Source organism: Diceros bicornis, chromosome 32, assembly GCF_020826845.1.
Source record: "Diceros bicornis minor isolate mBicDic1 chromosome 32, mDicBic1.mat.cur, whole genome shotgun sequence".
In the NCBI taxonomy this organism is placed as follows: Eukaryota; Metazoa; Chordata; class Mammalia; order Perissodactyla; family Rhinocerotidae; genus Diceros; species Diceros bicornis.
This window is the reverse complement of record NC_080771.1, coordinates 23,655,966-23,682,984: the sequence shown is the minus strand read 5'-3', so window position 1 is coordinate 23,682,984 and position 27,019 is coordinate 23,655,966. Positions and strand designations below refer to the sequence as shown.

The window sequence follows — 27,019 nt, the reverse complement described above, 5'->3', positions numbered from 1 at the left end:
GCTGCCTAAGGCTGGACAGATTCAATGTTTTCTCTTAGTAGTGATTAAGGACTAGTATTCTTAAAGACCCCCAGGAGCACACCTGTGGTTGACCAAGTTGGGTTTATTATGCCTTGCAGCAAGGGAGAATGCACACCATGGAACTCTGAGACATACAGGTAAGAGGGTATTGGAAAAAACTAGTAGAGGATTTGGGCTTTGGTTGGGTCATTTTGGGGAAGGTCTAATGAAGGAGGGATCACACTAGATTGGGTGCTGTCAGAAAGCGGGGCCACTCTATGGTTGGGTATCTCAATAAATCTTATTTATAGGGAAAGAGGATAAAGCTGTAGTTGGTAAAGAAAGTAGCAGTCACCCATTTTAGCCACAAGAGGGGGTGTTTGGTATTTTGTGGACTGCGATTCATCTTGTTTTTGTCTCGGGATCATGGTCTCAGCCATCTTATCTGATGTTGGCATTCTGTGACTGTTTATGTCCAAGAGGAGAACAACACGGCCCAGCTTTCAGCATCAGATCAGTTCCCAGATCTCAGGGGCTGCGTTTTTTCTCTCAGTCTCCAGGGCCAAGATACTCACTTATTTCTCTGCCCTGCCATCTCAGCCAGTCCATGGCTCCAGAAGGTGGATGTAACTGTAGAATCAGTGGTTGGCAAAGGTTTCTGATCAATTTTTAGGGTTGTGATATGGCTGTGGGAAGTGAAGGAAGGGAAGATTAAACCATATATACTTCTGTATTTTACAAAAAGTATCCCAACAATAACACATGTTTTTATAAAATAATCTGACAGACCAAGATTCATTTCCAGAGAGACTGAATGACAGTAGTGTGCTGACCCACTGGCTAAGGAGGAGGAGAAAGGAAAGGGGTAGGAGGAAGAAATAGGGGCCAAATATTGTTACACTTGATGCCCTTCATTTCAATGAAAAACTAAGCACAAGAAGGATTTCTAAGTTTCACCCAACTCTCTACTTAAGTATTTTGATACAATGAAGTCTTGGTACAATGAATGAGCTTGCACTGTCTCTCAGATGTTGTAATGTAATGTGATCTGTGCCACCTAAAATATCTATGCCTTTCATGTAAAAATATGCAGTGTATGGGTGAGCAGTAGTCATAATGCTGAGTTCTAATATAAATGGGCTGACTACTGGATAGAAGATCCATCAAAAATTGAATCACAGAAGAGAATCAAGGGGCTTTATGACCGAAATCCTTCTATTCCTTTAATTAATCGAGATCTCCACAGTCCTTAAGAAGACATATGCATGGCTGGTGGGACTAAAATCACATGTGCATTCAACTTCAAATTTTTTCCTACCTAAATGTGTCCAGCGTCTTGTGTTCCAGAACAAGATTTGTATTACCAGTCAGGTCAAGGTCTTGTAAAGTAGCAGGCAGAGCCTCGGGAATCAGGATTTCTGTCAAGTCATTGCAACTTAGGTCTACAAACTGAGAAGAAAATGGGGAAATTAAGTTAATTCTTAACTCCCTAATGCTCAATCTCCTGCTGTATCCTCAAAGGGAACTTAATGTCTTCCCAGGAATCAATTAAACATACTGTGATCCCAAATTGCCACTTTCTTCTTCCTTACGAGAATAACCTCATTCACACTCCCACCATTTCCCCCAAAAGGACATCATTCCAGCACATAAAAGTACCTGGATCTGAGGCAACTGCAGTATTTCTGGGAAAATGCTAATGTTGTTGGAGTGAGCGACAAGGGTGTGCAGCCTTTTGCAGTTTGCTATGGTCGTGGGAATGGTTTTAAGCTTGTTGCCACTTAGGTTGAGTTCCTCCAATTGCTCCAATTTATTTAGTTTGCTGAAAAAGAAACACCAAAAATACCATACTACACCCAAAATGAGCAGCTGCCAAGCAAGTTTTACAGTAGCCACAGAGTACAGAGGTGACCTGGTCCACTGCCAGATGACTGGTCAGAATGAAGCAATCAGATGCCAGCAAAGGGAACGGATCACCACAGTGACTGCTCCTCTGAATCTCAGCCTAATCTGCCTCCCAAGGAGGGCCGAAGCTTCCCTTGCTTCTCTTACAGCTGTGGGATCTTGCAGGCATGAACATCTTCCTGTTATCTGACTTACAGGAAGCGGCTGAACCAACATCAGCCTAAGGTTGGTAGATTAGTTATGGTACTTGCTTTGCCATTAACTAGTTGCAAAATACTCAGTAAGTTAATGTCAATGGACATCAATATCCTCAGCTGTAAAATAAAAAAGTTGTACTAAATCATCTCTAAGGTTCCTTTCAGTTTTAAATTTCCACAGTTACCTATTCATAGCATAATCCGTCTTCACTAAACATTTACTCAGTGCTTATCATACATACAGCACTGTGCTCGGGACTATGACGCAAGTGAGTCACACTGTTCCACGGGATTAAGCAAAACTTTCTACACAGCAAGCAAAGTATCTTAAGATGGCCTAACACCTTTATCCAGATTATTACAAATTGCTGTGATTTCTTTTTATCTATTTAAAAAATTATAAAAATAATAAACTGCTGTAACATGGACAGAAAGTTCGGAAAATGAAGAGAATAAATCAACAATAATACCATCAATCTGAAAAAATTACTATTCTCATTTTGCTGAATTTCCTACTAAATTTTCACATGCAGATTTGTTTTACATAAATTTATATCCTGCCCTTTTCATTAACATATCATAAATAATTTCTATTGCTAGAAAATTCATAAATACTTTTTAATAACTAAGATCAGTAAATTAAAATTGTTTTCTTATTACAATAGTAATACTCACTGAAAAAAATTAGAGACAGAAACAGAAAAAAATAGAACAGAGACAGAAACAGAAAAAAAAATATTTTAATCTCACTATCAGAGATAATCTCTGATGACATTTTGGTGGAAACTATTCTCATCCTTTTTAATGAGTAATTCTCATTCTTTTAAGTAATCCTCCTTGAAACTATATTTTACAAATTAAAAAAATGATGCTATATTATACATATTGTTTCATAACTTGTTTTTACTTAATAATATATTTAGAAATTGTTTCCATTTCCAAATCTCATGCTTTTCTCTCATACTCCTCCCTGCTTGGATCCTTCTGACTTGTAAATAGAAATGTAGTACCCCAATCTCAATCAGTCTCTTGCTGAGCACCCAGAACTGTGCTAGATTCTGAAAACAGTCCAAAAGACACAGAAGATTTGGACTGTGCCTGTGCAATTATAACACTGTTCAGAAGATGACTTGACAGTGGATTTATTATTCAGTTATAGAACATATGTTTCCTTTAATATACTGCTCCTAAATTCCATTTGGTTTTATTATCTGTATTCAGATTACTCTAATTTTATGTAATCTCCTATTAATTCTTGTGTTTACTTCTAACTTATTTTCATATTCTTCGATGTGTTTTAAGTTTTACATCAGCCTGCCTTTGACCCTTCCAACAATAAGAGTGTCATCAAATTAGGCGGAATTCATTAGTTTCAGAATATCACATCTAGTATCTCACAACAACTTCATACACTAATAGAACTTGTCAGTGGTCTGTCATTTTCACTTTATATGAACATATTTGAGTCCAACTGAATTAATCTGATAGGATTTCAAGAAATCTATCATATCCTGAAGTTAAGATTTTGCATTCACTTTAAAAGCCATTGTTCAAATTCTTTCAAGGAAGCAATCAACTTTATCCCACTTGTCTTCTATAAGCTCCAAATAGCTCATTTCATAAATATTCAAAAAAATTACAATAAGTTTTCCTGAGTTAATCATACTGCTAAGAAAACTTGTAAAATAAAATTAGAATCAAAATATATAGGGATTTTTCTTTTTTTGGTGAGGAAGATCGGCCCTGAGCTAACATCTGCCAATCCTCCTCTTTTTTGCTGAGGAAGACTGGCCCTGGGCTAACATCCATGCTGATCTTCCTCCACTTTATATGGGACACCGCCACAGCATGGCTTGCCAAGCGGTGCATCGGTGCATGCCCGGGATCCAAACCGGCAAACCCTGGGCCGCCGCAGCAGAGTGCACACACTTAACCACTTGCACCACCAGGCTGGCCCTATAGTTTTATTTTCATTCAAATTTTACCAAATGTCATTTCCCTATGTTCTTAGTTTTTGAAAACACGATTTTTAATGACTACTTTCCTAGTATAGATGGGTTTTTCTGGTGTCAAATTTTCCAAGACCTTTTTTATCAAATGTATTTTGGAAGATATTTATTTCTCCACTCACCCTGTTTAAAACTTTGACAGCATTAAGCTTCTCTCATTTGTCTTCTTATAGGCGTAGCCTGCTAACTACTATTCATCTCTTCCTCCAGGAAGGCCAACCCACTCCCCGGCCCTGTGCAGTCGCAGCTGGCCACCTGTGCATATCTTTAACATCCTGCATTAATTACACTGCATTGCAATAGCCTCTATATTTGTCTATTTCCCCAATTTGACTGTAAGTTCCTTGAGGACAGAGACTGTAACTTAGTCACCACTGTCTCCCCAGCACTTACACAGTATTTGACATACAGCAGGCATTCAATATATATATAATGAATAAATTAATGGACTCAACAGTATTTTATAAAACAGTGCTGACAAGGGAAAAAATTATCTTCACAATTTCTTTTATTTCATAAGCCTGTACTTTCCTAGGTTGAAAATTCTCAGACCATTATTAAGTAATTAGAACTAAGAATTAAACACATTTTAACCACAACTTTTCTAGTTACTGATACTTAACAATTGGGTACAGATTTTCTCATTCGACTAGTGGAATCACAGCATCAGTAAGTCACTCAATATAAAGCAAGAGTACACGGTATGATAGCTGTAACGTCGTCTGACAAATGCAGAATTCATGTCATGTGTTTGAAATGACCAAAGCTTACCTTGCAGGAAAAGTTTGTAGCTGGTTGTTTGCGAGATGCAAGATTCGCAGGTGTGGGTGCCCAACCAGCACAGGCACACACTGATCTGTCAGGAGGTTGTTGGTCAGATAGAGCAGCTGCAGTGCACTCAGACTCTCCTCGCCAGCACAGGCAGATGGCAAAGACTCCAGACTATTTGCCGATGCATTCAGGTATCTGAGACTGATAGAACACACACAAATCATTTCCTTTACGGTTATTTGTCGCCTTCTTATATAGAAACCATCATGCCATCTCAGTATGGAACACTGCCATTCCATGCGCCCAAACTCGTGACAGAAGTAATTTCCTCCAGGTAGTTTTCTCTAATTGATTCTACCCAACGAAAGTTCCTTTTACTCAACTCACGCAAGCCAAGTATAGAGGAAAGAGTACAGGCTTGGGGGTTCCCGGGCTTCTTTAGTGGCCTGATTCTAACCTAGCTTCATCTTTTTAAAGATTTTTATATATATATTGCCAAACTGAGCTCCAGAAAGGATATTCCAAATTATACTTCCACAAGGATATAAGAATGTCAGTTTGCTCACACCATGGTCAACACTGAGTATCATAATTCATTTTAATTTTTGCCAATCTAATAGGGAAAACATGGTATGATTTTTAAAATTTGCCCAGCATAGTGTTTGGTATATATAGAATATGCTCAAAAAAAGGCAGCTAACATTACTAAATTTGTTATGTGTTCTTAAGTCTTCTTCATGTTGTATGAGCCACATCCCTAATTAGCTTGTAAGTTGTTGAGGGTAATGTGTGTTGGCTTGTGTCTTTGTACGTCCCAAAAGTGCTCTGTGCAGAGTTAGTATTAAACAAATATCATTGAGTTGGCTACAGCTGCTAAATAACTTCCCTACTACAGATTCTAAGGTTGTAAACTAATTTTATTCAGACTGTCATTAGAATTAAATGAAGTGTTACGCATTACTAACAAATACTTGTTAATTAACAAATATTACTGCATTAAGACTCCATATAAACTTTTCAAAAAGAGAATTTCCTTCAAACATTTTTTAGAATTTCCAAAGATTTTATTTTTAGGAAAGTCCAACCAAGTGTATTATACATTAAAAGATGTATAATCTGCCAAACAAAGAACAAGCCAGACATTTGTGGGCTAAATGCTCTTTGTATGTCTCCTGTAGCCTTATGTCAAATTACTACTGCTTATCACCGTTTTTAAACTGAAGACAATATTGCCTTCTCCATATTGCAGAAGACTATAATTAAAAACCAGTTTTCATTTAATGGTGGCATACACATTAGATAAACCTGATTACAGGTATTAAAATAGGAAGGATTAAAATAGGGAATTGTAAATGCTATCCATTTACAATTTACAAATCTGTTATTTTACAATGAGAAAGCAAATAACACCTTTTGGAACAATGTTACCTTTAAATGAAAAGTTTTCAAAGTAGTAAAAAAGTGTTGCAAATACAGAATGTAACTTAATGATAGCTTGGTAAAGCCAGAAGCAAAAACTAAATTAACTTTAGTGGTATGTCCTTTTCTTCCTAACGCAAAAGCTGCAAGTTGCCCAAGGAAGCTGTATTTTAGAATGCTGTAATTTCTCTTTAAAGGTCACAACTGTATTCACTTTCTGAGATGAAAGCCTGAACTTTCCCAACCTGTTTGCAATTGTTTACAACACTAAAACTTCTTAAGTATTTGATGGGTATTTCAACTTTTGAGTTGAAGATTATTGCCTCGTAAAACAGTGTCATATTTTATTTCATACAAATTGCGAACGTCTCCACCCCTAGCTGGACTACGAGGTAAACACTCTGTAAACAGAGTTCCAAAGGTCACTCCAACAACAAGCCAGTGCAGTTTGTTTAGCCAGTGATTCTGCTCTTCTAAATTAAACCCACAGCACTTACTTTAAGGCCTTGGAGAAGAGGGTGTCTGGCAGCCTGGTGAGTAAGTTATGCTGAATATCCAGCACCTCCAGGGGGATGTGCTCCACCAGCACGGGAAGGTTTTGCACATGATTGTGTCCCACCATCAGTTTTCTAAGACTCAAGCTACTGAGAATTCTAAGGGGAAACAGGACAAAGAACAAATGAAAAACATACTTAAATCTTCTGAGTCTGCCCTTGGCTATTTAACTGAAATCAGTAAACTAATAGAAACATATTCTTCCAGACAGTATAATTACCAACAAGTGCCGGAGCCAAGAAAGAAGCCACCACCATATGTTTACCCACCACCCACCAGGAAGTCATTAAGGTTATTCTGGGAAAAGGTGAATTAATGAAAGCAAACAGCACAGAACAGAGCTGAACAAAAAAATAATTTTTAGAATAAATTCATTTAGATTTTAAGTCTAGACAGCACCAAAAATTCAGTGAATTTATTAATATAACTGATTACAATAAATTAATAATAACAATTTATTATAACAAACACTGCTATTTATTGATTGCTTCAAATGTGCCCGGCCATTTAACTATGAAGTTCAGAAGGGTTAAGTGATCTTGATTTGCCAAAGATCTCACACTGCATGTAGTAAATGGTACAGCCAGGATTTGAACTAAGGTCGGATTCCAAAGGCTATGTTCATACCTACCATGCTACAAAGCCTCTAGTTTAATTTTAAAGACTCCATTAGGTGATAACCACACATTTTACACCTCGGAGCTTTTGAATATACCATTCCCCACCCCCTACCCCCAACCTAATACCTCTCTCTTCCTCCCTCCACATACAGAAATCCCATCATCTTGTAAAGGTCAATTCAAATATGCATTCTCCATGAAGCATTCTCTAATTATTCAAAGTTCTGAATTTCTAAAACATTTTACTTATACAGTGTAGTGATAAAGAGTGAAGGCCCTGGAGTAAGAATGACTACATTCCAATGCCAGCTCCCATCACCTCCTAGTTAAGTGCAACCTTGGGTAAGACACCCAGCTACAGTAAGCCTTATTTCCTCATTTGTAAGATGAGGATAAGAGCACCTATATAATAAAGTTGTTAAAAGATTAAATAAGATTTTTAAAGTGAAGTTCTTAGAACACTGCCCAGCTCATAATACTCACCCAATATAAATGATCTATTATCATTATCTTAATCACCAACCTATGCCAACAACTCTTGTTATGTTTTATCACAGTTATCTGTGCACAAGTCACCTCAACAATCTGCTTACTAAGTTCCTTCCAGGCCAAGACTATGCATTAGCCATTACTGTATTCCTTACAGCACTTCACACTGTCCTGCACTCAGCAGGTACTCAATATTTACTGAACAAATAAATGAAAGTACCTTTGCAAGGCAACCCAAATCTAGGAAAATAATTAAATACATGCATATAAACATACATGATATAATACATATGCATGTTTACATAATATATACATATATACATAATATATACATTAACACATACATACCTCATAGGAACCTCTGTTAGAAGATTATAGCTCACATCTAATATTTCTATCTTTTTTGCTTCACAGGCCCAGTCAGGGACATACTCTAGCAGGTTTCTGCAGAAAATAAATAATGAAAAGGCATCATTTAAGATGATGAATGGAACTCATTTCACCAGCCCTTGAGCCTCTTGAGGGCAGGAGCACTATGCTCAAGGCATCCCTGGTACCCTACCTGCAATACAGTAGGTGCTCAATGAAAGTTGCTGATAGAAGGATGGAGAGAGACAAGTATACAAACATGTATGATATGGGATCAATTATGCTGCATGCTCAAAGAATTTCAGCAGCAGGAAAGCACATATGTGGTGGGAAGGGATGAGGAAGAGATGAGGAAAGACTTAAAAGAAGCAGCAGCATTTTAAATAAACCTTCAAAGAGGAGTAGGATTTCCACAGGTAATGACTGGGGGAAAAGAGAAGCAAATTCTGGGGAAAAGAATGAATCAAAGTGAGGAAGGAGGGATAAAAGATAACTAGCGGGGGAAAAAAGTTCCAGATGGTTTAGAATGTGAACTCAAATATTTAATAGAGCACTGGGCAGATACTTAGTAAAACGAATTTTATTTTCAGATGTTACTTAGCTTCTCTAGGCCTCAAAGTATCTATTGATCAACTGATCAATATGATGAGGCAGAAGAAATAGGTGCTCTAAGAGAAATGCAGATGCTGCTATGATGGCTTAGTGAAAGAAGCACTTTGCCTGAAATGGATCAAGGCACGCTCCTAAGAAATATGACATCTGCATTAGAATTTGAAGGATGTTGTATAATGACCTGAGATGAAAGGACATTCCAAGCAAGAGGTGACAACCTGAGCTAGAGCACAAGAAAAGAAACGGCATGATACATGTGGGAATAATAAGCAGTTTGGTGATGCTGGAGAAGCAAATATGGAACAGAGAGTGGGAAGAAACAAGGCTGGAAAGACCTAAATCAAGTCTAGAAGGGTGTGACTTTATCCTGCAGTTATAGGGGGATCACTGAAGGGTGTGTAAGCAGTGGGGAGATAATGTCAGTTCTGCACCTTAAATAGCTCTCTCTGTGGATACATGGAGGTCTGGGTGAGGTGGTTATATTAGTAAAAGAAGAATAATTAGAAAGCTGATTAGAATCAGAATTCCAGACAAGAAATGATATGGGCCAAAATGAGTGCTAATATACATGGAAGGGAGGGGAGAGATTCCAGAAATATTTAGGAGGTAAAAATCAAAATGATTTGGCCATGGATTAGACATGGGACTAGAACAGACAGAAGAATCAAAAATGACTTTCAGGCTTCTAGCCTAGATGACCAGGGAGAAAATCATATCCAGAAAAAGGACCATAAGCTCAAATGAATGGTGAATTTATAGTGGTGTCCATCTGGATATGATTTTCTTCAGCAGTGATCAAGCTCAGTGGAGAAGATAAATCTTAGTACTGATTCATGTTGGGGCTTTGCTGGGAAGATATGACAGAAATAAATCGATGGAAGGGAATCTAGAACAACAGCTTAATAATAATAATAATGATATTAAAATAACAACAGTAAAAAGAAACCTGGCTATAATAGCCAATATTTCTTGAGAGACAACTATACGCCAGGCACTATGCTATATATTTTGCATTTACTATCTCATTTAATCTGTGCAAGAACCCTGACCATACAGGACCCCGTCCACTGCCCTGTCTACCTGCTTCTAGCACTCTATATGCACAGCACTTGTGATGCTGCTCTGCAACTGCTTGTCTGATTGCCAGATTCTCCACTAGACTGTAAAACTCAACCACTGAACCCTGAATGCCTAACGTAGTGTTAAAAAAATGAATGAAGGAAAGAAAGCAAACCTCATTTATGTTTATTCTTGACCACCAACAAAAGTAATAAAATCCAGAGTATAATTAATCTCTCTCTGAAAATCAGACCAACATGGGCCACAAGAGTATCAAAAAACTAAGAGAATAAAAATTTAAAAATAAGCTACTATTGGGCCGGCCCCGTGGCTTAGCGGTTAAGTGCATGCGTTCCGCTGCTGGCGGCCCGGGTTCGGATCCCGGGCGCGCACCGACGCACCGCTTCTCCGGCCATGCTGAGGCTGCATCCCACATACAGCAACTAGAAGGATGTGCAACTATGACATACAACTATCTACTGGGGCTTTGGGGGGAAAATAAATAAATAAAATTATAAAAAAATAAATAAATAAATAAGCTACTATCTAAAAACGAAAAATTATCTAATTCCAACTTGCAGAAAGGAAATCACTGCCATGAAGGGGTAATAGGTCTTCTTTGTTTGCATCTTGTCTTAAATCCATGGATTTTAAGAATGAGTAATTCATAGCCATTGAGTAATTCACAGCCATGAGTAATTCAGGCCATTTAACTTATTTCTCCACTCATCCTTTCACTCTTCTCCAGGTTACCCAAATATTTCAATATATTTAGATTTCTTGTACCTCAAAACTACCAAAGTATCCACATATATCTCTTAAATATTAGAAATCAAACAAGCACCACCCTCATGAGACACACTCACCGGGAGAGTTCTAGAGAACTGAGTAGACTGGGTACTGGATAGACATTCACTGCCGTCAGCTCTAATCAAAAAACAAATAGGTTGTTAGCGACATTCTCCAAAGAAGAAAGTAACTGAGAGTAAACAAGGGAAAAATGGCTTAGTGAAATCACCAGAGAGAAAACTGATTCATCCACTGAAACGAACTAAAGATTAAAACCATTGGGTAACTCACACTGACTAACTTGAATTGCTTGCTCCCAATTTGAAAACCAACCAAACAACTAAGTGAAGGATCTTGTGTACTGCACTGGATTCAGACTAGATCAGGCCATTGTTAAATGTTAACAGTAACTACTTAGTTTTTTAATGTGAAAAATTAATAATTGGATTTTTACTGGCAATATTTTAACTTTTAAAGTAAAACAAATACAGAAAAGTACAACAATCTTAAGTGTATAGATCTATGAATTTTTACAAACAGAACACACTGGCATAACCAGTGCCCAAATCAAGAAACAGAACATTACCAGCTCTCCAGCAGCTCCCCCTTGTCTCCTGTTCCAGTCAGTGCCCCACAAGGGCAACACCATCCTGACTCCTAATACCATAGATTACTTTTGCTTCTTTATATAAATATACACAGACAGTATGTATAATTTTTTTGTCTGGCTTCATTCACTCCACATGGTGCTTGTGAGATTTGTTCGTATTATTCCATATGGTTGTAGCTCATTCATTCTCATGGCTGTATAAAACTTTTTAAGTGAATATACCACAATTTATTTTTTCATTTCAGAGTTGATGAGCATTTAAGTCTTTTCCAGCTTGGAGTTACTATAAATAGCACTTCTATGTACATTTTTGTCCATGTCTTTTAAGGACTAATATAAGCATTCATGTTGAGTATAAGCTTGGGAGAGGAACTGCTGAGTACAGAGGCTGCTTATGTTCAGTTTTAGTAGATGCTCATATTGAACAGTTTTCCAAAGTGGTTGTACCAATTTACACTCCCAACAACTGACAGTGGTATTTTTTGTGTGTGTGTGAGGAAGATCAGCCCTGAGCTAACATCCATGCTAATCCTCCTCTTTTTGCTGAGGAAGACCAGCTCTGAGCTAACATCTACTGCCAATCCTCCTCCTTTTTTTTTTCCCCAAAGCCCCAGTAGATAGTTGTATGCCATAGGTACACGTCATTCTAGTTGCTGACAGTGGTATTTTCCGTCTTTTTCATTCTAATCATTCTGGTAGGTGTGCAGTGATTCACACTGGGGTTTCAATTTGCATATCCCTGAACACCAGTGAGTGCCTTTCCCTATACAGTATTAACTGGTCTTCTGGATAACTTCTATTGCAAAGCCCAGCTCTTTACTTTTCAGGCATCAAAGCTGCAAGTGTTGATGTGAATTCTTCTAGGTTGTAGAATTTAAGGATTCTGTAAACAGAGAAGCTAACTTCAAACCAGCCCTGTTTAGTACAGAGCTGTGATAGAATCTCAGTTACTAAGGACGACTACATGTATGTCAGTGAGGTCTTTTCCAATAGGGCCAGTCATTCAAATTCTCTAGATACATTAAGAATAGAGAATAGGCCTGATGAAAAAACTTCCATGCCAAAGGACCTCCTACCATCTCACAATATCTATCAACAGCACAAGTCAACACTCATCAGCTTTGACACTATTCTGACCTAAGCAATTAATCTAAGCTACAATTTGAAACTTCTATAACATAACAAAAGGCAATGAAAAGAGAAGTCTTTAAACTGTCTTTTATCCTAATAATGTATTTTAGAGATATAGAAATGTAAAGAGAATAAAATAATGAACACTCTTTCACCCGTCATCTAGCTTTTAACAAGTCTTCACATTCTGCTTTATGTGCGTCAGACTTTTGAAGAATTAAAACACTACAAACACCAAGAGATAAACATCATCCTGAATATGATTTTTATCATTCCCATGAGTTTTTTCATAAGAAAACAACATTTTTGTGTTTTAAAATGTGATATAACTATCATAATATACATATCATTATGTACTTACTTTTTTTGCTCAAAAAATGTTTGAGATTTATCCATACTAATACACAAAGCTTTAGTACATTCATTTCCATTGTTGTGCAATATTCTATTGTATAAATATACCACTCTTTAGTTTACCAATTTTCCTATTAATAGTCATATTTCTTATTTTTTTCACTATAACAAACAATGCTGTGATAAACATTCTTGTACCCATATCCTTGTGCACATGTGAGTGTCTTCGGGAAATATTCCAGGCAGGGAACTGCTAGATTTTGGGCTATGTGTATCTTTGACTTGTCTAACATCGTCATTCTGCTCTCCAAGGTAGTTTTACCACTGACCCTCTCACTGGCAGAGTTATGAGAGCTGCTGCTTCTCCACGTCTTCAGTAGCACTTAGCATTATTTTTTTTATTTGATTGAGTATAAAATGGTATTATCTAAATTTGCATTTCTCTGACACTTAGTGAAATTGAGCATCTTTTCCTTTCCTTCTTTAATTAGAAAAAGTAATTAAAACTTCTGCAGTAAAGAAGAACTTGCTGTAAAAAGAAGGGCCTCAACAAATATAAGGCCGTTTACACTGAAAAATACTCCTGGAGCAAATCACTATTGAAATGAGAGGCTTCTCATTCTAGAACTGAGGCAGCACAAGGTTTTAGAGCAGATATTGGCAAACTTTTTCTGTAAAGGATTAAATATCCAGTAAATAGTTTAGACTTTGCAGGCCACACGGTCTCTCTTACCACTATTCAACTCTATAGTGTGAGAGCAGTAATCTGTAAATAAACGAATGTGGGTATGTTCTAATCAAATTTTATTCACTGAAATTTGAATTTCATATAACTTTCCTATGTCAAAAGTACTCTTCTTTTGATTTTTTTTTTAACTCACCATTAAAAAATCTAAAAACCCATTCCTTGTGGGCCATACAAAAACAGGTGGCAGGCCAAATTTAGCCTCTGGGCTGTAGTTTGCCAATCCTTGTTTTAGACTATTATTGATACTCTGTTTTGCACATGCTTGTCCACTCTCCTAATCCCCCGTTATTTGCAAAATGCCTCTTATTATTCTCACTCAGTGAATCTCATAGTATCTTGCAGTATCTTTTTATGCATATCTCAACCACCGAAATGTTGACAGCAAACTTAAAAGATAAAGCTAGGTCTCAATGAACCTCAAACTCCACTTTGCATAGTGGTTGAGGAACACCACAGAAGCCATTGTTCTTAGAAAGCTCTGACAAGAGCTACAAGACAAGAAAACAGGATAGAGAACTCACTGTTCGAATTGGCGTAGAGAGTTCGAAGGGAGAAGCCACTGAGTGTCAGCTCCCTCAGCTGGTTCCGCTCACAATGCAGCTGCTCCAAGCTACATAAAGAGCTAAGATCTAAATCAGTCAGTTGATTGTCCCGCAAATCCATGTGGGTGATGTATTTATTTCCCTCCAGATTTTCAATAAGCATGGTTTTCAAATGGTTCATCCTTAATATTCAGAAATAAGGAAATCATTAGAAATAAATTCTACTAAATATGCTTACTAAAAGAAAAATAGAAGAGGTATGATCTCTTTCTCTCTTTCCTAAACAACTTAAGAATTTCACTACTTGCCTCATTTTGCAAAGTACTAAGTAAATAACCACAGATGGCTGTACCTTGAGTTCTTAGTTTATAAACTGGGTTAGACAATCCAGATTGGCAAATATATATACAAATTAAATAAAGAGAAAGGAAAAAGGGACCATATCCACAAACAGTTAAAGACTTACATCCAAATACCTAGTAAAGTTATGTAGGGACAAAGGAGGAGGACAAAGGGACAAGAAGATGAACGCAATCTTTTGGGTTAGTGAGTATCAAAGCAGTCATGGACCACCATGTCAAGAGCAAGAGGAAGCAGCCATACTTTATCCCATTGTTCTGTCTACTCTCTCTCATGCTAAGATTCACATTACATTAATTAATGTATTAATTAATTAATTAATGGAGAGGAAAATAATCCGTATCTATATAAAACAGTTCAAGGGCAAATTATAAAAAATGACTTCTTGGTTCTCTTCTATACAACTATAGAAAGCACACTGGCCTGTTCTCATTTTCCTGTATTTCAATAAAACTCGTACAAAAAATTATTAGTAGTAAAATCTTTAACATTTTAATTATAATACAATGGATATCAAAAAGGAAACCCAATGATTCAACAGAAAAATGATCAAGTTTATGGAAAAACTACCAATAAGTATATAAAAAAATGCTCAACCTTACTAGTAAGTAAATAAATGTTGATTAGCACAATGAAATACTATTTTCGACCAACTACACTGACAATAAGGAAAAAGGCTGCTCAAGTCCAACACTGATAAGGATATGAGGAAATGAGAATTCTCATAAAATGTTGCTGGGAGAGTAAGTCAGAACAACCTTTGTCAAAGGCAATTTGAAAGTCTCTATCATGTGGTACACCTACCTCATTCATAATCTCTCTGCTATTGAGTGAAAAATGAAGCTTTACTAAAGCTTTGAAAATATACACTGTTCTAAAATCCTAATGTGTTGAAGTCCTTATAAAGAGAAAACTTAAAGGTCCATCAGAGGTCAATCTAAAGGAAGATACAGTAAAGAATGACCTTACCTTAAATCAACATACTTGATATGGCTCATCCTGTTCAGCACCCCTAGGTTTAGGACTTCCAGTTGATTTCCTGCCATAACCACTTTATCCAACATAGTGAGTTTCTCATAAACCTCAGGAACTTGACTAAAGTTGTTGAAGGAAATTCCCAGGGAGGAAAGTTGCTGCAGATTTCCCAATTCTTCAGGTAAAGTAGTCAGAAAGTTGCCATCAAGACAGAGGGTTTGAAGACTGAAAGAAGAAAACAAAACAAGACTACTTTATGAAGGGTTTTAACTGGAATAGATAAAACAAGAATTCTGGATTCTGATTTATGTTACTAATTTATTATAAATCTGATAATGATAAAACGTCCTAAATCCTAAGTCTGTCTATGGTGAGTTAATAAGATGACTTATACATAACTGACCTAGATGGTCTCTCCAATATCAAAAATACTCAGAGCCTCTGCTGTTGAAACCGAGGGACTAGTCACTGCTGTAGGCAAGTAACCGCTGCTCACTAGAATCCTCATAATTACATGATTTATTTCACTACAAGAGCTCATACTACCTTCATTCCAAATGCCAGACAAGTTCCTGATTCTGCAAGGGAAAAGATGAACCTAATAAAAGTCAGATACTTACTTTAGTAGATTGCCAATCTGACTTGGCAGGTCGTGAAATCCATTACAGGAAAGGTTGAGCTCAGTCAGGGTAGAAATTTCACATAACGACACAGGAAACAATCCAAGTTTATTGTGGGACAAGTTCAGGCCCTTCAGCTGAGAAAACCTAAAAGGCAAAGGCACAGATTATACTAATGAATAAAAAAGCAATCTATTTTAAGTGTCCATCATAGAATTTGTTCCACAAATATTTATTGAGCATTCACTAGGTGCCAAATATTTTGCACGGCACAGATGCTAAGATAACTAATACCCGGTCTGTGCTATGAAGGAAACCACGTCTAACGCGATAGGAGTTCTCTCTTTTCCTTAAAAAGGCAGAAAATCTTAAGGGGTAAAGGGGCACATATATATGGTGACAAATAATAATGTACAACTTAAATTTCACAATGTTATAAACTATTATGACCACAATAAAATAAATATTTTAAAAAAGGGGGCAGAAAATCTTGAAGAAAAGCTCATGCTGGTATAATTATTTGGTATCAAGTCATACTTGATATGCTTGAAATCTTTTCCTTTATTAACTTTCCACATGCAATACACAAAAGCCTTGCAACAGTTAATCAACTCATGGACACAGGAATGACTAACAAACCTCATTACAAGCAACTTCTTTTTTCATATTGAAATTATGTAGCTCAAACATCACTTGAAATGAATGGGCCAGTTAGAGCTTAAAAATATGTATGTGATATGGAGTTTTACTGTAATGTGATCTGATAGACAACATGAAATAATAATTTTTAGTGCTTCTATTTTGTTTGTAGAAGTAAAAGTATCTATACTGTCTTACCCAGAGATAACGTCATCATAGATTGGATCTATAGGAGTCCTCTGGTAATTCTACTTAGGAGTAGTATACTTCATTATTATACTAGTGCAAGATGGTAAAGCTGAGGTGGTGTTCTCCATGATGATGATCTTTATCACCTGCTTCTAGATTTGAATCCTTGGTATCTCACTCTAATGCTCCTCTTCCAAATCTTCAACTTTTGATTTTCAGTTGTCCTGACCTTGAGTACTGACTGTTCCTTTGGCTTGGTGCCTTGACTTCAGGATTCCTAATCCAGCCCTCAAACTAGATCAACCTTATTTTCATAGTGACTCAGAAGGAAATGCTAGAAATCCACTTTCTTAAAATTATAGCTTGTTTTTATTTTTACATACCAATGTTATTAAAATAATTATCTGATTACTAAATATAGGCTTTTACTTGAAAAACTTTGTAAAACCTATCAGATGAGATAAAAATCATAGCAATTTCTGAAAATGATTCTAGAAATATTAGTTATTAAGGAAGTATGTAAAATGTCATTTCAATCTATATTATCTTTTTAATTACCATGTAATTTGAATGCTTTAATTTCCAGTTTCTCCTCTCCCCAGAAGAAGCCCAGATAATTATTTACACCATATATTTATTCACTTCCATCCATTTTTAAAGGGAGGAGGGAGATGAGGTGGGTGGAGGGTGAAAATAGGGAATATATTCTAAGAAAGGAGATGGAAAAATATATGGGTCATAGTCCCTTAGGACTATGAAATGGAGTGAAATGGTTCCTTTAATTAGAAGAGAGAGATTTCACAGCTGACAAAAAGTTCAAGAGTTGGCAGAGATAAAAGCCCTAACCTAGGAGCAGAATTCTTGAAATTAGGCCTATTTCCTTTAAGTCATTTAAGCTTGATACTTTTGATTCAAAAAGTTTCCATAGACTGAATCTCTCAATTTACCCTGGTTGTAGATCATGCATCACTCTCAATGACTTACATAAAAAGATTATCCAGATCAATGGCAGTTCCATGTTGCCTCCATAACAGAATATTTGCATCTATCTTCCAATTTATGGAGAGGGGTAGGGGAGTGGGAAAATTATGTGAATAAAAAATTTTACTTCCTCTTCAAAATAGAGGGGGAATTTTCGAGTATATATATGATGATAAGCATGCTTCCTTACAGATACAAACCACTAAGATATTGATTACAATTTGGTTTTAATAAGTTAGTCTGGAAACCTATTCTCCACATACTTGTAGAGAGTGTCAAGGCCCCCTGGTCTTTCTAATTGCATGAAGTTGTGTCGCAAGTTGAGGTAGGTGATATCTTGACTGTAGAAGAGATGCTCAGGAACCTCCTCAAGGCTGTAACATGAGAGATCAACAGTACTGATTCGCTGGGACACCACCTGAATAAGGTCAAAGAGAAGAGCCATCTGAGCCAGCACTGAATGTCTCTCACCCAGCATAGGATGGAATGGCATTTACACAAAAAGGCACTGATTAAGAAGATGGGAAAGAAAAAAGGTAATGAGATCCAATTATTCATTTATAAAACCCAGTTAATTTTTACTTTTTTCCCTAAAACCATAGCTACTTGAAAAACACAAAGTATAAGCTGTAAAGTGTAAAAGGTAAAAAAATACAGATCGTAAATACGGCAAATTAACATTTCATGCAAGAAGTAATGTTAAGATGATTCCAAATGACTGCACAAAACTTTGGGAGGCAGTGTGATAGCAAGACATGGCTTTTTGTAGCCACACGGCTCTGCTACTTAGTAGTGCAGTTTCTTCATCTGTCATGTGGATAAAATCAAATAACCAAGCACAGAGCACACTGCTTAGCATGCAAAAGGTGCTCAAAAAATATTAACTTCTCTTTATCAGGGCAGAAGAATGGAATAGCCACTTAAAATTGAAACTAGTTTTACTCAGAGCAGATTTATTACCACCACATTATAAGTACAGAAAATTCAATAAAACTAAAACTAGATTTATATTTCTATAATAGTATGCTAATAAAACATGCATTATGAAAATGGGTCTAAAAAAAGAAAATATCACTGGAAAAGTCTTTAATGTTTTCAAGGCATGTCATTATACTGGAACAATCTTTTATGAAACTATTTAGCTCCACAAAAAAAATATGTTAAAATTCTGCAAAAATGGCTAGGAGAACAAGAGAATTTGGAAACTACAATGTAATTTTAGAGCATTTCATCTTTACAGGCTAAAAAAAACAGAAATTATGCTGAAAAGCTAATCATCCTCAGCATACAGGAATAATGGTTTGTGACAGGTCATGTCCCATCGATAAGTTCAAATTTGAAGTGGTTCATCAAAGCTGTGCTAAATGTATACAGACCAAGAAGCACTAGGCTACAAGTGAGGGAATGGCTCCATCTACCACTGACTACTATGGTGGATGGAATTTGAATCTCACTGTGTCTCAATTCTTTAAAGGCCCTACCCTCCTCACAGAGATGGTATAAAGGTCAATGTACCCAAAAACACTTTTGAAAGCATTTTGTACTATGCAAACATAAATAACAAGTTAAGGATCTGGTGGAATTCCATGATTCATTATATACTCAGAAAGGTCTAGAGTAATATGCATAAGAATTATAATTTGCTCGCTTGGGAGTAAGTTGTTTCAAATACATTTCTATTGGGCTTCTACATTCTTATCTCCACATCGGGATGTCTGACGGCTTATCACCTTGGATGCTTGCCGTTGCCATCTCTGGTACTCAGCTAACGTCTCAAAGCTGACATGATAGGTTTGAGCTTGGGCTCCAGCTGAACTGAATGCAAGTGAGTACTGCCGTCGCTTCACTTCTTCTACCTGAAGAAGAGGAGGGGAGAAAACCAGAACCAATAAGAAAAAAATCCCAGTTAAAAAGCAAAGGACAATAACAAGACAACTCAATTTTTAAAGATAGGCAAAGGATCTGAAAAGACATTTCTCCAAAGAAGACAGAGAAATGGCCAATAAGCACATGAAATGATGGTTCAACATCATTAGTTATTAGATAAATGCAAATCAAAACCATGAGATACTACATCACATCCACTAGGATGGCTAAAATAAAAAACTCAGATAATAACAAGTGTTGGATAACAAGTATCAGCAAGGGTCTGGAGAAACTGGAACCCTCGTACACTGCTGGTGGGAATGTAAAATGGTGCAGCCACTTTGGAAAACAGTCCAGCAGTTCCTCAAAAGGTTAAACATAAAGGAAACATGTGACCCAGCTATTCCATTCCTAGGTATCTACCAAGAGAATGGAAAACATACATTCACACAAAAACTTGTACATGAATTGTAGCAGCAATTCATAATAGCCAAAAAGTGGAAACAACCTAAATGTCCACCAACAGGTAATCATATAAACAAAATGTGGTATATCCAAACATGGAATATTATTCAGTCATAAACAGAAATATTGATTCACCCTACAACATGTATGAACCTTGAAAACATTATGCTAAGTGAAAGCAGCCAGTGACAAAGAACCATATATTATATGATTCCATACACTGTAAATGAAATGTCCAGAATAGGCAAATCTGTAGAGACAGAAAGTAGATTAGCAGGTGCCTAGGGCTGGGGAAGGAATGGGGAGATGATGGCTAAGGAGTGTAGGGTTTCTTTTCAGGGTCATGAAAATATTCTAAAATTGATTATGGGAACGGTTGCACAATTCTGTGAATATACTAAAAACCATTGAATTGTACAATTTAAATGGGTAAATTGTATGGTATATGAATTATATCTTAACAAAGCTGTTTAGAAAAAGCAAAGGAATACTTATTTAACAAGTATGTTGAAGGAGTAGGACTCATAGGGCAGAATCATAAGTAAATTTACTTATTACCCTTTAAATCACAAAATAGTCTCAATTTGATAATTAAGTATTTGTTGAATGAATACATTCTACTGTTCTGGACACAGCAGGGGAAAAAACAACAAAGCCTCTGCCCCCAATGGAGTTTATATTTGAGAGGGGACAAACACTCTTAACACCAAAACTGTGACACGATGTAGCATAACACAATGTAATGTATAATGAGTAATATGAATAAAAATAAAACAGGGTAATGTCTTAAAAGGGAACAGGGTGGGTGGTATGAATTATGAATAGGGCAGTCAAGGAAGGACACACTGTGGACGTAATATGGGAGCAAAGACCCTAAGGGGGTCAAGGAGCAAGGTGTGGAAACCTCCTGCAGGAGGAGCATTCCTGACACAGCAACAGCAAGTTCAAGTCCCTGTGATGCAAGAATGTGTGCCGTGTTTCAGAACAGGAGTCTCCAGGCTGACATGATAAGAGCCCAAGTTTCCACTTCAAAGGTAAGACTGTTCCAACTCTTTTCCAAAAAACTGGAGCACACTGGAGGTAGCTGCCTGCTTGCAAGCGTGCCCTGGCCTGGTTTTTGGACTCACTTCCTCCCTTACTTACTAGGTGCTGGGCTAGATGCCATCTCTGACCCCCTCCAGGGTTGAAGTGGAGAGGGACAAATTACAGGGAAGATAGAAGCCCAAAAGTTCTTTCTAGACTAGCAGAGTCATAACCTGATTTCACAATCTCTGGGCCTAGTGGATTTTAATGGGGATGCTTTTCTTCAGTGTCCTTTTAAGGGTTCTTTGGATACGCCCCACCCCAATCCAAGCAATGATGGCTTCTCACTTACAGATCCCTTGACCTGGCTAATGCATGCTATTCCAGCAGTTGACCACTCCCTCCTTAGACCCAAAGGAATCCGGTGGTCCACTTACAGCCTGTTCTCTAGTGAAGCCTGTTTGCCACTCCAGGTGGCCCTACTGGACACGTTCTAAGAGAATCCACCCACCCATCCAATGGCTCTCACTCTCTCTCAACCCATCTGGGTCATACACTAACAAACCCAAGGAGTACACAATGATCCCAACATACGAGCTAGGCTTTGCTCTGTCACCAAAGCAGGCAGGTAGCCTATTTCTTGTTCTCAAGACTTCCCGGTCAGAAGGCAGGATACCAGTCCACTACATCCCCCTTCCTACAAGGGACTCATATCAAGCTCCCTTGAGTCCTGTTGAAACCTCTTTCACTAGACTTGAGGAAAAGAGGCAGAAACCTCTCCCCTTCCCATTTGGGGTGGTGGTAGGGATTCACAGCACAAGAACTCTCTTCAAAGAAATTCTCCCCCAAACTCCAACAACTCAACTTATATAGCTATGATGAGGATGAAGTCTTTTTATAGTCATGGAACCACTTACATCTTGGTCTGACATCTCACTTTGGTAAGTCATAGCTACTGAATCTTGATGAGTCAGCTGGAAATTTCCAAGTTATACTCATAAATCATTAGGTTTCTGGTGCCAAGTAAAAATTGAGTCAAGTGGCAGAAATATAAAATACTTTAAGCAAAAAAGAATCATAATAAAAAGATCCAATAAAATTAAATAATATCATAACATTCGATTGTGATGCTCACATGACCATTTTATACTAGTAATAAATCATTGCAATTGAATGAGTCTGTGTTAAAATAAAGGATTTCATTGCAATGAAGAATAGATATTGTTCTAGAATAATCTTTCCTTTTAAATATTTTATTAGGTGACGTTTGACACAGAAAAATAGAGACAGTCATATATCAAATACTGAGACAGGTTTGTAAATCTCCCACTAGAAATTAATTTGTCAACTTTTCTGAGTAATTATGTTAATTTTTGCATTATGTATGTTGATTTTTGCATTACATATGTTGAGACTACACTGTAACATATGTACAACTTTGGAATTATTAAATATTCATGGTGAAATGTTTCTTTCATCATTTTGTAGTAAGCCTCTTTATCTCTACTAATGCTTTTGCACTCAAGTCTTTTTTGGGAGGTAAGTTTTACTGAGGTATAATTTACATTAAGTAAATTTGTGATTTTTATTTTTAATTCACTGATTCTAAGTGGACAATTTGATGAGTTTTTATAAATAATACAGTTGTGTAACCCCATCACCCCCCAAAATTTCCCTTGTGTCCTTTTGCAGTCAATCCCCTCCTCCAAACCCTGACAACCACTTATCTGTTTTCTATCACTACAGTTTTTTGCCTTTTTTAGAATTTCACATAAATGGAATCATACAATAAATAGACTTTTGTACCTGGCTTCTTGCACTTAGAATAATGCTTCTGAGGTTCATCTTTGTTCTTGCGTGTATCAGCAGTTCATTCCTTTTTACTGCTCAGTAGTACTAAGTTATATATAATATCCATATCCTTTGTTTATCAATTCACCAGTCAATGAACATTTGGGTTGTTTCTAATTTTTGGCAATTAAGAATATAGCTGCTATGAACATTCACTGAAAGTCTTTGTAAAGATACATGCTCATTTCTCAAACCTACAAGAATTGCTAGGTCATCTGATAAGCATATGTTTAACTTTACAAGAAACGAAAAAACTGTTTTCCAAAGTGACTGCATTCCCACCCATGATGTATGAGTGTTCCAGTTGCTCCCCATCTTTGCTAAACTTTCAGTCTTTAGATTTTAGTCATTCTAGTGGTGTATAGTATCTCACTGTGATTTTAATTTGCATTTCCCTAATGAAATGCAATGATGTCAAGAATCTTTTCATGTGTTTATTTGCCATCTGTGTATCTTCTCTAATAAAGGGTCTGTTCAAATCTTTTCCCCGGTTTTTTGCTAGATTATTTTTCTTTCTATCACTGAGTTGTAAAAGTTCTTTATATATTCTGGATATAAGTTCTTTGTCGCATATAAATGTTATGTATGATATTAATATAACCACACCAATTTTCCTTTGGTTGCTAATTGACCAGTATAATTTTTCCATCATTTCACGTTCAACCTTCTCTTTTAAGTTTTAGGTATGTCTTATAAACAGAAAGTAGCAGGATTTTAAATAACAATCTGACAATCACAATTATTGTGATTACTAATATTTTTGGATTTATTTCTATCATTCTAATTTGTGATAATTTACCATACTAATTATTTTGCTCCTTTTTCTCAACTCTTTTACTGCCTTCTTTTAGCATTACAGAATACTTATATTCTCTTTTCCCCTTCGACTTTCACTGATTATCCTTAAAATTTTTTATTCATACTTGACAGTTTTTCTAATAAAGTGTAAAGTTACTTGGTGTTCCTATTCTTTTATTCCAAGACTGCATCATACTTTACTTATAAAACACACCACTACACTTTGAATATTGTTCAGGGTAGTTTGAGCTTTACCAGTTTACATTTATATTTAAAATATAAAAATTTTTAAAACTTTTTACCACCAAATATTAAATTTATCACCATATATTATCAATGTCTGCACTCATTGTTTCTTATATTCATTGTTCACAACTTCCCTTTGAATTTACTTTCCTTTGTTGTTTTCTTTCTTTTCCTTTCTTTTTTTTTTTTTTTTGGTGGGGAGATTGTTTTTTGGAAGTACATCCTTTAGTAGTTCTTTCAGTGAGGATGTGTCAGCTCATTAGTCTTTGCGTGTCTGAAAATGTCCTATTTTGCCTTAACTTTTGTAAGATAATTTGGCTGGATATAAAATATAGGTTGATATTTATTTTCTTTCAGCAATTTTGCAAATAGTCTTCTAGCACTTACTGTTGATGAAAAGAAGATGTATCAGACTGTCAATGCTTTGTAGGTAATCTTTTTCTTTCTGGAAGCTTTTATGATTTGCTCCTTGTCTTTCATATTCTGCAATGGGTCTAAGTGTAGATTTATTTTTATTTATCCTACTTAGTATCTGGTGTACTTTCAATCTGAACACTCATGTTGATCTTACTTCTAGAAAAATTTTAACCATTATTTCTTCAGATATTGCTTCTCTGTTGTCCTCTACTCTCTTCTCTAGAACTCCTATTAGATACACACCAGCACCTTCCTTAGGAGCTCTTTTGTATTTTTTATCTGTGAAATTCTTCAATACATCAGTTTATTACATTCAGCTGTAAAACAGTGGCTTGAAAAAAGAGTCAGTCCAGGACTAGCAGCACAGCTCCATAATGCCATCAGGGACCCAGGCACCTTCTACTTTCCAGACGGCCACACTCAGCATATGCTTGCAGTTCCCAGTCACCTTATGACTGTTCCACCTCCAACACTGAGGGACTGTGTTCCATAAAGGAAGGAAGAATAGGGCAAAGGTTCAAGCCATCCATGTCTGTCCCATTTTAAAAGCCTTTCCCAAAAGTTCCACCTGGAAATTTTTGTTTATATCTACTAGCCACCACTAACTACAAGGGAGGTTGGGGAGATACAGTTTTTGGTCTTGGTCATAGCACCACCCTGAACAAAATTTTCTTCTATTAGTGAGGGAAGAGAAAGAATGGACAAGAATTACTTCAATGGAAGGTTCATTTTTTCTTTCTCTTTCTTGCTCTGTTTTCTGCTTCCTCTCCACCAATCCTCCAACCTTGTCCTCACTCACCTTCTCCCTCTGGAGAAATTTTCCTTACTTTCTTCACTCTGTCCTTCGGCCCCCAAGACCAGAACCAGGTCTCATTTTGGTAGTAGTGCGTTCCTGCCCCAGGCTGATACTGGAGTTATACACAGTCATTCATTAAGCCAGTTGGGGCTTGTTCATCTCCTAGTCACAGGCCACATAACGGAGTCCTGCCACCTCTTTAGAACCACAGCTAGGGACAAGCCTTGGTTCCAGTCAGTAGCTAACAACAGTTTTGGGTTTTGGTTTTGGGTTTTTTTTTCCCCCCAGCTTTCTTTCAGAAGCAAAGAGTACCACTTATCTCCTGGCTTTAAGCAATAAACCTGGGCCAGGCACTCCCAGCATGAGCAGAGCACTTTTAGACCCACATACTTATCGCAGCTGAACTCCTGAACTGCCACAACCTTTCAGACCCAGAGCCTTCAGACCTACTCACCAGTTACATTTCCATTCTACATTCCTAAGCCCAGCTTTGTCTTTTTATATACATTTATCTTTTTAATACATGTATTTTATCTATATTGCTGTATATCTGGATCAGACTGGATATCACAAAGCATGAATTCACAAAGTCATTTTGTCTAGATGTTCTCTTAAACTCAGATTGTTTTAGGATATTCAAGATTCAAAATAAAAGAAATAAAATTATGTATAGCTTCATATAAATATTAACACATCTGTTTCCAGTCATCTGTCATTCTGTTTGACTGACTTGCAACTGACTCCTTTCCTATGATGGGGAATTCTCCAGTACAGATGTAAGAAATGGCAGGTCTCCCTGGCTACTGGATAGGGGCTTATAACCACCCCAGACTCTGAATTTTAGTCTAATGGGGAAAAAGGAGAAACTGGAAAGAATCTATTTTGGTGACGGATGCTGGCAGCTACTTCTAGTTTGCAAAGGCAGCTTCTAGTGGTAGCATCCTGTCCACTCTTGCAATTACCAGTGACAGCATCTAGTGCCTCGCAGTGGAGGCAGGGGTGTCTTCAACAGACAGGTTTTGTAGCAGAATTTGGGGCATGGATAGCCTTTGGACCTCCCAGAGAGTCTGAGATGTAAACAAACCTTATTTATGCTTAAATTAGCCCAAGTTGGTTTCTTCTGTTTAAACCTAAGAACTCTAAAGAACAAACTTTGTGATGTAATCTTTCATAATGCTCACATTGGCTTCTTTGAAAAGATGTGAAAAAAGCTATGAAAAGCATATGTGTTTTTTTTTTAATTAAGATGATCAAAGGAAGAATAATTAATCTTTGGGAGTCTTACCTTTCCCCCAACCAGAGGCAAAATGTGCATCTTTCCAGTTTGACAATCCTTCACTGAGGAAACGATGAGGCAGGTGCCACAGAGGACAACCAGGCGTTCAGCCCACTTATGCAGCTGAGTCTTTCCCTTGCGTACATTATAGATGCCAGACAGAAGGATTCGATCCAGATGATCCATCTGGCATGGTTTTTCTGAAAAGAGAACAGTACTTCATAAGCCCCCATTAAAGTAGTATAAGAACACTGAAAAGCAAAAGGAAAGTATTATGTGTCAACATTCAGCATACTTGTTTATAGATTTAGGTAACCAAGCAATGCAAGTATTACAAC

The 27,019-nt window shown here is 36.8% G+C and overlaps 1 protein-coding gene across 3 annotated transcripts in view; it reads right to left on the bottom strand.

Annotated features, from left to right (window-relative positions):
* Positions 1 to 27,019, bottom strand: part of PHLPP2 (PH domain and leucine rich repeat protein phosphatase 2) — a 72,382-nt gene that overhangs the window by 9,408 nt on the left and 35,955 nt on the right. For all 3 annotated transcript variants that reach the window (XM_058528188.1, XM_058528189.1, XM_058528190.1), the window contains 13 exons: positions 26,691 to 26,881; positions 19,674 to 19,799; positions 18,207 to 18,361; positions 16,135 to 16,281; positions 15,509 to 15,739; positions 14,159 to 14,361; positions 10,872 to 10,932; positions 8,314 to 8,409; positions 6,799 to 6,954; positions 4,883 to 5,083; positions 1,660 to 1,822; positions 1,319 to 1,449; positions 576 to 686 (listed from right to left, as the gene is read on the bottom strand). In XM_058528188.1, the coding sequence (XP_058384171.1) occupies positions 576 to 686; positions 1,319 to 1,449; positions 1,660 to 1,822; positions 4,883 to 5,083; positions 6,799 to 6,954; positions 8,314 to 8,409; positions 10,872 to 10,932; positions 14,159 to 14,361; positions 15,509 to 15,739; positions 16,135 to 16,281; positions 18,207 to 18,361; positions 19,674 to 19,799; positions 26,691 to 26,881 (1,972 nt within the window). The remainder of the gene's footprint in view (positions 1 to 575; positions 687 to 1,318; positions 1,450 to 1,659; positions 1,823 to 4,882; positions 5,084 to 6,798; positions 6,955 to 8,313; positions 8,410 to 10,871; positions 10,933 to 14,158; positions 14,362 to 15,508; positions 15,740 to 16,134; positions 16,282 to 18,206; positions 18,362 to 19,673; positions 19,800 to 26,690; positions 26,882 to 27,019) is intronic.